This window comes from Pinus tabuliformis, chromosome 9 (assembly GCF_031772625.1).
Source record: "Pinus tabuliformis cultivar Carrire ecotype Pingquan chromosome 9, CPIR1, whole genome shotgun sequence".
Lineage (NCBI taxonomy): Eukaryota > Viridiplantae > Streptophyta > Pinopsida > Pinales > Pinaceae > Pinus > Pinus tabuliformis.
This window is the reverse complement of record NC_142307.1, coordinates 993,070,251-993,081,580: the sequence shown is the minus strand read 5'-3', so window position 1 is coordinate 993,081,580 and position 11,330 is coordinate 993,070,251. Positions and strand designations below refer to the sequence as shown.

General features: G+C 38.4%; 1 protein-coding gene across 1 annotated transcript; it reads left to right on the top strand.

Annotated features, from left to right (window-relative positions):
* Positions 1 to 4,170: 4,170 nt before the first annotated feature.
* On the top strand, positions 4,171 to 10,187 carry LOC149152065 (uncharacterized). Its single transcript, XM_089439952.1, has 2 exons — positions 4,171 to 5,196; positions 9,655 to 10,187. The coding sequence occupies exons 1-2, from the start codon at positions 4,305 to 4,307 to the stop codon at positions 9,723 to 9,725; spliced, it is 963 nt and encodes a 320-aa protein (XP_089296078.1). The 5' UTR covers positions 4,171 to 4,304; the 3' UTR covers positions 9,726 to 10,187.
* The last annotated feature ends 1,143 nt before the right edge of the window (positions 10,188 to 11,330 follow it).

The window sequence follows — 11,330 nt, the reverse complement described above, 5'->3', positions numbered from 1 at the left end:
AGAAATTGAAAGGTATTGTGATTCACTCAAAACCCTAAATAACAGAAATCTTAAATTTTACTGTTAAAATATTTTATAACTTTGTTAGATTTATTCATAATTCAGAAAAAATAAAACTTTTACTATAGATTTTACAAGTAATTTTTTTTGTAATTTTCTTTCCAATTTAAATTTGATTAAAATTTAGACAAAAAAAAGAATTCAGTATTTACCTTAAACCCTTGCTTATTCATACAAAAATTCACCTTAGGGTTTAACTTTCTCTACCACTTCACGATTAGGCTTTTTCAATCCAAGGATTTTAAATTTAATGGGTTTATGTACTTACTTTATATAAGGAATTTGACATGTAAAGTAGGGGAAGAAATTACTGAATTAGTTCCAAACCCTATCGATTGTTTCCATTTTTTTTAAATGAATATATGCTTCACAGTGAACCTTATGTAATATAAGGTACCAATACTCGATGTGTAATAAACACATCGACATATTAGAACACTCTCTATTCTATCTAGTCTTTTAATCATTGCACCTCGTGTAATATAATGCACCAACACATGCCTCTTCCAAATAGAACCATTAAATCATTTCGGTGTGTTTATCCTTAAAATTTGCATCGTAATAATTTAAAAATATTTTTAGAAATTAATTTTCCATGACGATGCGCCTGAACAATTAAACGACCAATGTGTTTAATGTTCTAAATGCACTGATGTGTTTATTTAGATAAACATATTGGTTACCAGAGTTTTTTTGGCTGAAAATTATTCGATTTATTTGTAAAATAGATTAAATGAATTCTATATTGAATGATACAGATTGTATATTGATAAAAAATGTCTCAGAAGGTCTCAAGTAACAAAAACACTGATCGACACATTGATACCACATAAAAAAAAAAGCAGAGAAGATTTTTTTTTTTGTAAATTCTTTACAAAATTAATACGTTTTGAGCTATATATAAGTTTAACTAATATGTATTAGCCGTTATGTGTCACGCAAAGCCACAAAATGAACAAGGTCGATAAGATTATTATAATTTAAGTGAAAAAAAGCGTAAAATCCTGAGAGAAAAATTACAGAATCATGAGTGAGGTGAATGAAAAAATAATATTCAATATGAGTTTATTTTTATTTTATTTTTAGTTTTCATTAACAATATACTTGAGAATATTAGATAACATGTTTCAAACAATCTATTAATTCATATATCTTTAATGTTCTACAGGGAGCAACAACGAAGGAAAAGATCAATGTCCTTCTAAGAAAAGAAAAATTATGGAACATGTAAATTATGATGAAATGGTCCTTAGCTCATTTGGAGTGGTGATAGAGGTTAATGAAAGGGGGTAATTTTTTACAAAACTATGAGGGGTCTAGTGGAACAAATGTATACATGTACTTTACACTTACAATATAAAAATAAATTCAATTATTCTAATAACCAAATTATATCTAAACTACAGGAAGTGTTTCTAAAGCAATGGTCAATGGGACATGTCAGACTTCTAATAGGAAAAACACACAACAACAAAAAAAAAAAATCATTAAAAAGGTAATATTCCTAATTATATAAAATGGTTTTCTAGAATTATATGTATATATTGCTACAAACCATTCATTTATTAATATCATTTTTTTTATATTTAGTTTTCATATATCATTATAAAAATAGTTTTTTACTTTTTTAAATAAGCTTATGAAAATCGCAAATGATCAACGTGCTGATATGTGAAACATGCGAGTAGGAATGTCCAAAAAAGTGTATAAGGAGATGGTCAAAGAAATGAACATAATTTCATCATAGGAGGAGCCATGTCAACAATAACATGATTGCAATGTATGTAATCATGATTGATTTTGTACATATAAAAAAATAATTTAATAGTAAATATTAATTTTCAAGTATTTTCTTGCATAAAAGCAAACAAGATGGAACTCATTCAGAACATAAAAGAAGACGACAAGGAACAAAAGGGTTGATTTCAGCGTTTGTGAGTAATTGTTATTATTTCCTTATAATAGATAAAGCTTTCATTTTTGTATATTAAAGTTGTTTAATTTATAGAAACCATCCTTGATATATGTCTTGAAATAGGTGCTAACATACAAAGAAGAGTTATTGAAAGAATTGATTGACATTGGGTTAAATAAGGGTTGTGAGTATATGTTGGCAGATAAAAAATTAATTGTGGAATTTGTAAGTATTTATTTTGTTTTACTTCTTTGAGTTTATAATTAATAGAACAAAAAAATTCTTTATATTAAATCTATGATTTATAATGGGATTTAGAACATGTAGGAAATAAAGTATGGAACTACATAGGTAGAAGACTCGTTGTAACAAGGCATCAGACTTAGTTTTGAAACATGTGCATAATTTATGAGTCACTTCTTGCTCTGGTACGTTTCTATTCAATTTACATTGATGTATATTATTTATTTAATTTTAATTATTCTCACCAATGTAGATACATTGATTACACTTTATTTTCAGGTTTGTAGATGGAACATTATCAAGAAGATGAAAACAACGGATGCAATAAAAAAAATGTTCATCCAAATAACCCAAGTAATGGAAGTAGCTAGAGAAGTGACAATAATTCTAGCGAAGAATGCTGGTTGATTTGAATATCAGTGCAAACTCTTGTATTTTTTCAAATAATTGTCTGTGAAAATCAGAGATTTTGTTTAATATAGTGGACATAGTTTCCCAATTGAAATACATGGGATTACCAATAACAATCCCTTTTTGTATGACAAAGAGAATCTTATTGATATATAATAAAACACATTTTAATTTATTCTATTGTGTTATCCAATGTCGTTGTGAAATGTTACACCAATGATAAAATATATAGATGATTAAATATTATAATGAAGAAATGTGAAATCTCATAATATAACAAATTAGTCCAAACATTGTATACATGTACTAATCAAATTTTAATTTATATGAATTCTATTATAAGATATATTTCAATGTTTCGATGAGTAATGGATTTTAAAAATTACAATAATTCCAGTTTAGTAGGTCGATCTTTCTAAAAAAGAGAGAACCTCATTCAAAACGATGATGCATCTATAACATAAAAACGCACCAGTGCATTGTGTTATATAAAAGCACCGTGACGACATGTTTTTTCATGCTCGATTCCTTTTAATAAAAGGAAAAAACTGATGCATTTATCACTTCAAGCACCGGTCTTGTTTGAGATTAATGCCCCCGTGCATTGTAACTATTAATGCACCAGTGCTTCCATATAACTAACTCCCTAATCCCATAGGGATACGCCCAAGACGGAAGGATGCAGCGGGGAAGGAACTCGATCCCTGGTCAAATCCTTGAACCTCGAACAGGGCTTGGGTAAGCAGTAGAGGCCAGATCTACGCACAGCTGCCATCACGAAGCTTCCCATCAGCTCCTTGCAACTGGCAGTTGGAGGTTATATCGTGTTTTGGTCTTTCCTAGGGTCGATAAAGAAAATTTTTTTTATCACTGTCAACTGTCAGCTGTTAGCAGTCTCCGTTTCTTTCGGTCTGTCGGTGGTCTCTCTCCTTCGTTAATAACAACCATGGTTAAGCCCTCCGAGTTTCTTGCACTGGACCCAGACGTCGAGGACATTCTCTCCATGTGGGGCAAAGAAATCAACTCACAGAATGTGGACTATTATTTTGGATCTGTAGATTCCCCCAGCCTGGCGTCTGCTACACAGCCGGAGATCCTTCAGGTTCTTTCCCAAGTTCAGGTGCCGGACAGAGAGCTCCAGCTAGAAGGTTTTTCGACCGGCCCTTCTCATCAAGCGATAGAGACAGATCTGAGAAGGGCGTTTGCGGCATCAAAGCCCTCGGAGCCAAAGGGTCTTTCTCTGAAACCACGGTTTCCAAACCCTAAAGGGCTCGAAGAAATCTCCCAGCTAGGGTTTCCTGCGGACGACGAGCATTCTAGACTCCCAGGCGCTCCAGGTTCGCTTACGAGGGTTTCCCTCTCCCGAGATTCACAAGGCCTCCCCGAGGTTCAGCCAAGCGACCAAGGCACCTCCTTAGCTGACGGGCCGGCAGGAAATGATGGTCAAGGGGCAGATACTTTGTCCGCCGGGAATGTCAACTTGGTTCTTTCAGGACAGATCCCGCCCCTGTGGGAACCAGATACCCTCTTGGGTTCAGCTCAAATAACATCCGATAATACCGAGGACTGTGAAGGAAGAAGACCGGGGGGGGAATGCTCAAGGCCAAGAGGCACGACAAGGAAACAGAAAAGACCTATTGGTTCTCAGATAATAGCGGAGAATCTGGTTCTAGGGATGGAGGTTTCGATGAGAGAAGCTATTGCGGTGGCTGACTGCACTTTGGTAGGAAGAGTAAGAGGTAAGCCATATTCATCAGTTTTTCTTCAAGAATGGGGGGAAAAAAGCTTCACTCCAGAAAGACCCGTAAATTTCGAAGCACAAGTTCTAGCAAAAGGATGGTTTAAGTTCAAATTTGAAGACAAAGACACGGCGGATTGGGTTCTGCAGCGTTTATGGCATATTGATAACATCCCCGTTCTATTCAAAAAATGGTCTCCATTATTTGATGCTATCAAGGAACGTACTGACTCTTTTCCTGTCTGGGTGCGCGCTCCGGGTCTACCCTCCCTTCTATGGACTGAGGAAGTTTTCAGAACAATCGGCAACCGGCTGGGGGAATACATGACTGCAGACATGTCCTTCTTAACAACAAACAATTTGGCAACCGCGCGTTTTCTTGTAATGCTCAAACCAAGTGGGGGTTTGGCACAAAAGGTAAACCTTCAATTTGACGAATATGTCCATGAGCAGCTTTTAGACTATGAATACCTTCCTTTTAGATGCCATTGGTGCCACGAGCACGGCCATTTAGCAAAAGATTGCCCCCATAAGAGAAGAAGGCGACATTTTCGTAGGACTCCTGCTCACAGAGCAAATGCACAATCCGATGCTCAGACAAGGATGGAGCAGGACTTGCCGGAGCCACATGAACAAATGAATATGGAGGCAGAGGAGACCGAGAAAGAACCATCGAATGCAAGCGCAAAGCCTACAAATTTGGAAGCAGAAATTGGTACAGACCAGGCCGTTGTGGAAGGGGCCGTCGAGGTAACAGCCAAAGTCCCGGAAGCAGAGAAAAGCTCGGCCGAAGGAACACTTCCAAACCAATCCGACGATCCTGAGAAGGGTAAGTGCTCGGGGACTCCCTCCTCTTTTATTTCTCCTGAGCCTTCAAATGAAAATTGTAATATTGCCTCTTTGTCTTATCTTGAAAAAAACTTAAAAATTGTTGAAAATTTGGGCGACCATTTTTCTGAGCCAAATGTGGAAACCCTAACTGAAACTCTGCCCCTCCTGGATATAAACTGTGAAGAAAATTGGCCCCCTCTTCCTCTTCCTGTGACTCGGACCCCTTGTCCTTACAATCTGCGATCCCAGGGTGGGATCCAAGTGATTCAGGAGTCTTTAGGTGGGCTGGGCTTGATTCCTTCACAGACAAAATCCAAGAACAAACGAGGACGGAAATCTGATCTATTCAAGGCAAAACTCAAAGCAAAGATGGATATTGCAGATGGCAAACAATTCTCCATCCAGGGGGTTCTTAGAGCAGCCCATCCCCCCGAAGGAGTTATCAAATGATCTTTACATCCTGGAACTGCAGAGGTTTGGCCAGCAAACCCAAAAAACTGGCCCTGAAAGATTGGATTCTCAACTCTAAAGTAGATGTTATCCTTCTGCAAGAAACCCTTGGGAAGGCCTCTGAGATCGAACCTATGCTTATGGCTCTTCTTCCAGGGTGGTCCTTCTGCGCTATGGATGCCTTTGGTCATTCGGGGGGATTAGCAATTGGGTTCAAAGATGGGAGAGTTAAAGTTCTCAATACTTGGGGGATGAAGAACGTAATGGGAATGGAGATAGTATCCCCTGACTTCCAGTTCCCAATCTCCATTATAAATATTTATGGGCCTTGTCAAGGCAGGGAATTTTTCTGGGATTCCTTGATGGCTACATCTATTATGAAAACTCCAGTGATGATTCTGGGTGGTGACCTAAATTTCTCTCTAGGTCGTGCCGAAGCCTGGGGACCCATGGCGAGAGAAGATCCACAAACAGAATTTTTCCACAATCTCATCTCAGCGAATAATTTAGTTGATCCTCTCCCGATCAAGCTAAAGCCAACTTGGCGGAATCGAAGAGTTGGTGCTGACAGGATAGCTAAGAGGCTTGATCGCTTCCTCCTCTCAGATCCTCTTTCTGCTAAAATTCCCCTTATCAGACAGTGGGTTGATGAAATTGGGAATTCCGACCATTTCCCAATCTTTCTAGATCTTTCTTCTCCTCCTCACAAGCCCCCCGCCCCTTTCAAATTTAATCCAGCTTGGCTTCAAGATCCCTCTTTCAGTGATTTGTTTAAAAAAACTTGGATTCACCCAGATCACAATGCAGGAGCGGAGAAAAGCTATTTGTTCATGGAAAATTTAAAAAGAATGAAATCTGCAACAATCTCTTGGGCAAGGGATAGGAAATTGAAACAAAATGAGGAGCTAAACAGTATTAGGGAAGATCTGAAGAAAAAGGAGAGTTTGGATTCTGATGGATATTCATCTCAAGAATCCAAGGAAAGAATTCTTCTTCTGGAGAAGCAGCAAACCAAAATTCTTCTGGAAAAGGAAGAAGAATGGAGAATCAAGAGCAGGGCAATCTGGCTTAAGTCTGGGGATGAAAATACAAAATTCTTTCATAATTTTGCAAAAGGAAGAAAATCAATAAATACAATTTGGAGCCTTAAAAATGAAGAAGGAAGAGAGGTCAAGTCCTTTTCTGATCTCTCTGGACTAGGGAAACGACATTTTCATAAGTTATACTCTGATCAGAGAGAAGCAACTATAGCAGAAATCTTCAAAACGGTGCAATGTTTCCCCAGATTCATTGAGGAAGAAGAATCTGAAGATCTTTCAATTCCGGTCACCAAGGCGGAAACTGAAGCAGCCATGAAGCTTTTAGGCAAAGACAAAAGTCCAGGTCCTGATGGTTGGACTATTGAATTGTTTCTTCATTTCTTTGATTTAATTGGAGATGAGATATCCGAAGTTGTAGAGGAGTCCAGATTGAAAGGAGATATTTATAGACCATTTAATTCAACATTTATTGCTCTCATTCCTAAGAAGAACGAGCCAGAAAGCTTTGATGATTTCAGACCAATTTCTTTGTGCAACTGTATTTATAAGATTATTTCAAAGGTCATTGCCCTCAGATTAGCTCCAATTCTGTCAAGGAACATATCTATGGAACAATTTGGGTTCCTAGATGGCAGACAAATTCATGAAGCTATAGGGGTTGCTCAGGAGACAATCCATAGTATCAAATTAAAGAAAAAGAAAGGAGCTGTTCTAAAAATTGACCTTTCCAAAGCATTTGATAGGATTAACTGGCTCTACCTTCGAATGCTTCTTACTCATGTGGGATTCAACTACCAATTTGTTAGTTGGATCATGGGTTGCATAACTAATGTCAGCTTTGCAGTTCTGGTCAATGGAGCTGCTTCTTCATTCTTTTCTAGCCAGAGGGGCCTTAGACAAGGGTGTCCATTATCACCACTTCTGTTTCTCCTTGTGGCCGAAGGTCTTAGCAGGCTGATCCATAAAGCCAGAAGTGCGGACAAGGTAAAAGGTATAGAGGTAGCCATAAATCTCTTTATCACCCATCTTCTTTTCGTCGATGACATATTGATCTTTACAAATGGAAATTCCAGCGAATTAAAGGAGATAAAATGTATCTTTGATCTTTTTCTTAAAGCTACAGGAATGCAGATAAATTCTATGAAATCACAAGTTTGTTTAGCAGATGTGGACAGAAGGGAAAGGAGCCTTATAGCTGATCTTTTTCCGTTTCCTAGCCAATCCTTGGATGCTCCTTTCAAATATTTGGGGTTTTGGCTAAAACCTGTCGCCTACAGAAAAGCAGATTGGAACTGGATCATAGCAAAAATTGAAGCTAGAATATCACACTGGAGCTTTAGATGGCTATCCAGAGCTGGTAGGCTAACTCTCATCAAGTCGGTCTTGCTAGCCATTCCGGTTTACTGGGCCGCTCTAACTTGGATTCCTAAAGGAGTAATGGAGAAAATCAGGAGAATTTGTTGCAGATTTCTTTGGGCTGGTTCTAAGGAATTCTCTGGTTTACCGTGGGTGGCTTGGGACAAAGTGGCCAGATCAAAAGAATGGGGAGGTTGGGGGATCAAAAGACTTCCCGAGTTCAGCACCTCTTTAGCTGCAAAGTCTGGCTGGAGGCTTATAACCACAGAAAATCTATGGACAAGGGTGATCAAAAGGAAGTATATCGATCCAACGCCCTTGGAAGATTGGATCCGGAGTCAAAACAAGAAGGCTAAAAACTCTTCTGTAATTTGGAAGGCCACAGTGGATGCTTTCTCAGTGATTGAGCAAGGTTTAGCTTGGAAAGTGGGAGATGGTAGACATATCAGGATCGGTAGAGACCCTTGGATCGGGTGCAACGAAGCATTCGCCTTATCGCCTGGGCTTCTTCTACATCTTGAATCCAAAGATATCACCTCATTAAATCAGGTGGCAAGAGTTGGGCAGTTCTCCATTTGGGGCCAGGCCTGGAAGGATGATGAAGAATTAGGGCTAAATATCAGATGGAAGAATGAATGGACAGGTTTTATAAAAGAATTAAAACGATCCAATGTTAGGATCAAGGAGGAACCTGATAGGTTAATGTGGGCTCACAGCAAATCGGGGGGATATTCACCAAAGGAGGGCTACTCTTATCTTCTGGGAAAGAAAGGTTGGGATGCTCCGGAATGGTGGTCCAAAGCATTATGGAAACTTAAAAGCCCAGCAAAATCAAAGCTCTTCCTATGGTGTATTCTAAAAAAGAAGGCTCCGACATGGGAAATCCTCCAATCTAGGTTTCTAGTTGGCCCAGGGCGTTGCCCCCTGTGTAAGGATAATGAGGAAACTTTAAATCATCTTTTCATCTCCTGTCCCTTCTCACGGCAGATCTGGGCGGAGGTCACTGGGCTTCTCAAGGTCATTGCACATTGGGGAAATGAGCCTCTAGACGAATCCTGGAGGAAGTGGTGGTATACATACTCAGAGGGGAATATGCGGAACCTTCCGATTATCTTCTGCTGGGGTGTGTGGCTCGTGAGAAATAAGAGCCTGTTCCAGGACCAAATTACTCCGCCTTCCGCTATCGCCTCTAATATCGCAGCCATCTATCATACTCTGCCTCCCCCTGAAGCAAAGAAACCCAGAATAAATCAAAACAATCTCATTTTTCAGGAGGACATCCCTTGTGGCTTCTTCGACGGAGCCTCTCAAAATAATAGGGCTGGCGCAGGCTTGAGTTTACACATCAATTCAGAACACATCCTAAAAGCCTCAGTTGGGTTGGGCCCAGGAACCAACAATTTTGCAGAACTATCCTCTTTGCGCCTTCTTCTTTGCTGGCTTCAACACAGACACATCAACACAATTCAGTTATTTGGGGACTCTCTAAACGTTATAAATTGGGTCAATGGATCTGCTGCTTGTCAAAATCAAATTCTAGTGACAATTGTTGAAGAGATTTTATTCCTAAAGACTCTCTTTAACAGGTTTTCATTATGTCATATCTACAGGGAAAGGAACGAAGAAGCCGATCAGTTATCTAAGGCAGGTATACTACAGGATCCGGACAGCTGGGCGATAGAAGAAATTTTCCAGGGGCAATCAGTCAGATCAGACTTGCCTCCTTATGATCAGTAGTACTTTCTCAGTATATGCTCCGCCCCGTTTTTGTTGGCTCATATCAGATTTTATATCTCTCTCTGATTGTACTTTCTGTATATATTCCTCCATAGCACTTCTCGTTTTTTTCCGGCTATTTATTTCTCGGCTTTCAGTTTATCAAATTTTGTAAATTTTGCTCTTACACAGTGCTGATGGACACTTTTTTCTGACTGTAATGGAGTTGTTTTCCAATATGGAGACTCCAGATTTTTTTGAACTATTGTAACAAATGGTTTCACAACCTCCTCTCGGGAGGTAGACTTTCCCAGTTTCTCAAACAGTAAAAAAGCTCCCTGCGGGTCGAGCTGTGACTGCTTCATTAAGCCCTGCGCGGCTTAAGAACTACTGGATCAAAACTTTTATTATTATAATAAATACTGCTTTTTTCCCTGGAAAAAAAAAACTAACTCCCTAATCCTACAAAATATTATTTCCAGCCTGGTGTTGAATGAAAGCTAACAACACTGGTCCTTTTGTATCTAACGCACTAGGGCCTTTATACTAATGATACGCATCGACACTACAAGTTTAAAATAAAGAAATGGCACACCAATTATTATTTGTGTGCTCCTGTGTCATTCCTTAGAAGGATGCCCCAGGGATTTTTTGTCTCTTAGTATTGATGTAGTATATATTATGCACGACTATTTATTTAATTCAATGCCTAAGTGATTTTAGTTATGTATACCTCCTGATGATTTTATTTATGTAGCACACCAATCCTACCTTTTCCATTAAGCACTCTGAGCAAAAAGAAACGCTAGAACCTTTGGTCATCCAAACTTTTTCAGTTGTAATGAAGTCCTGCTAAAACCTCCACTGAAACCTTCGCTATCACAAATGGATGTTTTAGTGGATGTTTTTTTGAATTTTTTTGACAATTTTATAACACTAAAAACCTTCATTATAACCTCCACTAGAATGTATTTTCCTTATAGTGAAAGATTTGGTTTCTTCATATGCTTGGAGATTAGATGAGCTTGCACAATAGAATTCAATTCCCTTGGAATGAAATGAAAAGGAAATGATACTCAACTTTTGAAGGAGAAATGGGATTTTGTTAAATGCCATCTCATTGATTTTGGAGTTTATTTCCATCCAAAGCACTTGTATAGTTTTGTAGATGGGATCAACTATTGATCCATCATTTCTATATTGAAAGTTGAGCCAACCTCTTAAATTTTTGCCGGGACCATTTTGGCTGGGTTAGAAAAAGTCTCATTGAAGCTATGACATATGGAATGAACACGACCCCCGACCAAGATAAGAAGGCTGGTCAAGCTAGGATATAGTCAACAAGTTGTAACAAGGAAAAGAGTTGGGACAGGTCAGAATATAACTTTATTGGTTGGGATAGACTTTGGAGAAGTGTTAGCTAACAAAAATTATTCTTGTTCCATGAGGTTGCAAGCAAGCATGTTGTCCTCCATATTAAAATATTAAGGTCTAGGATTAATTACGATGGTCATGCCCTTGGTCGTACCGTCATTCAAGTGTGAGTGTTAATGTTGGGTCTTGCTCACAT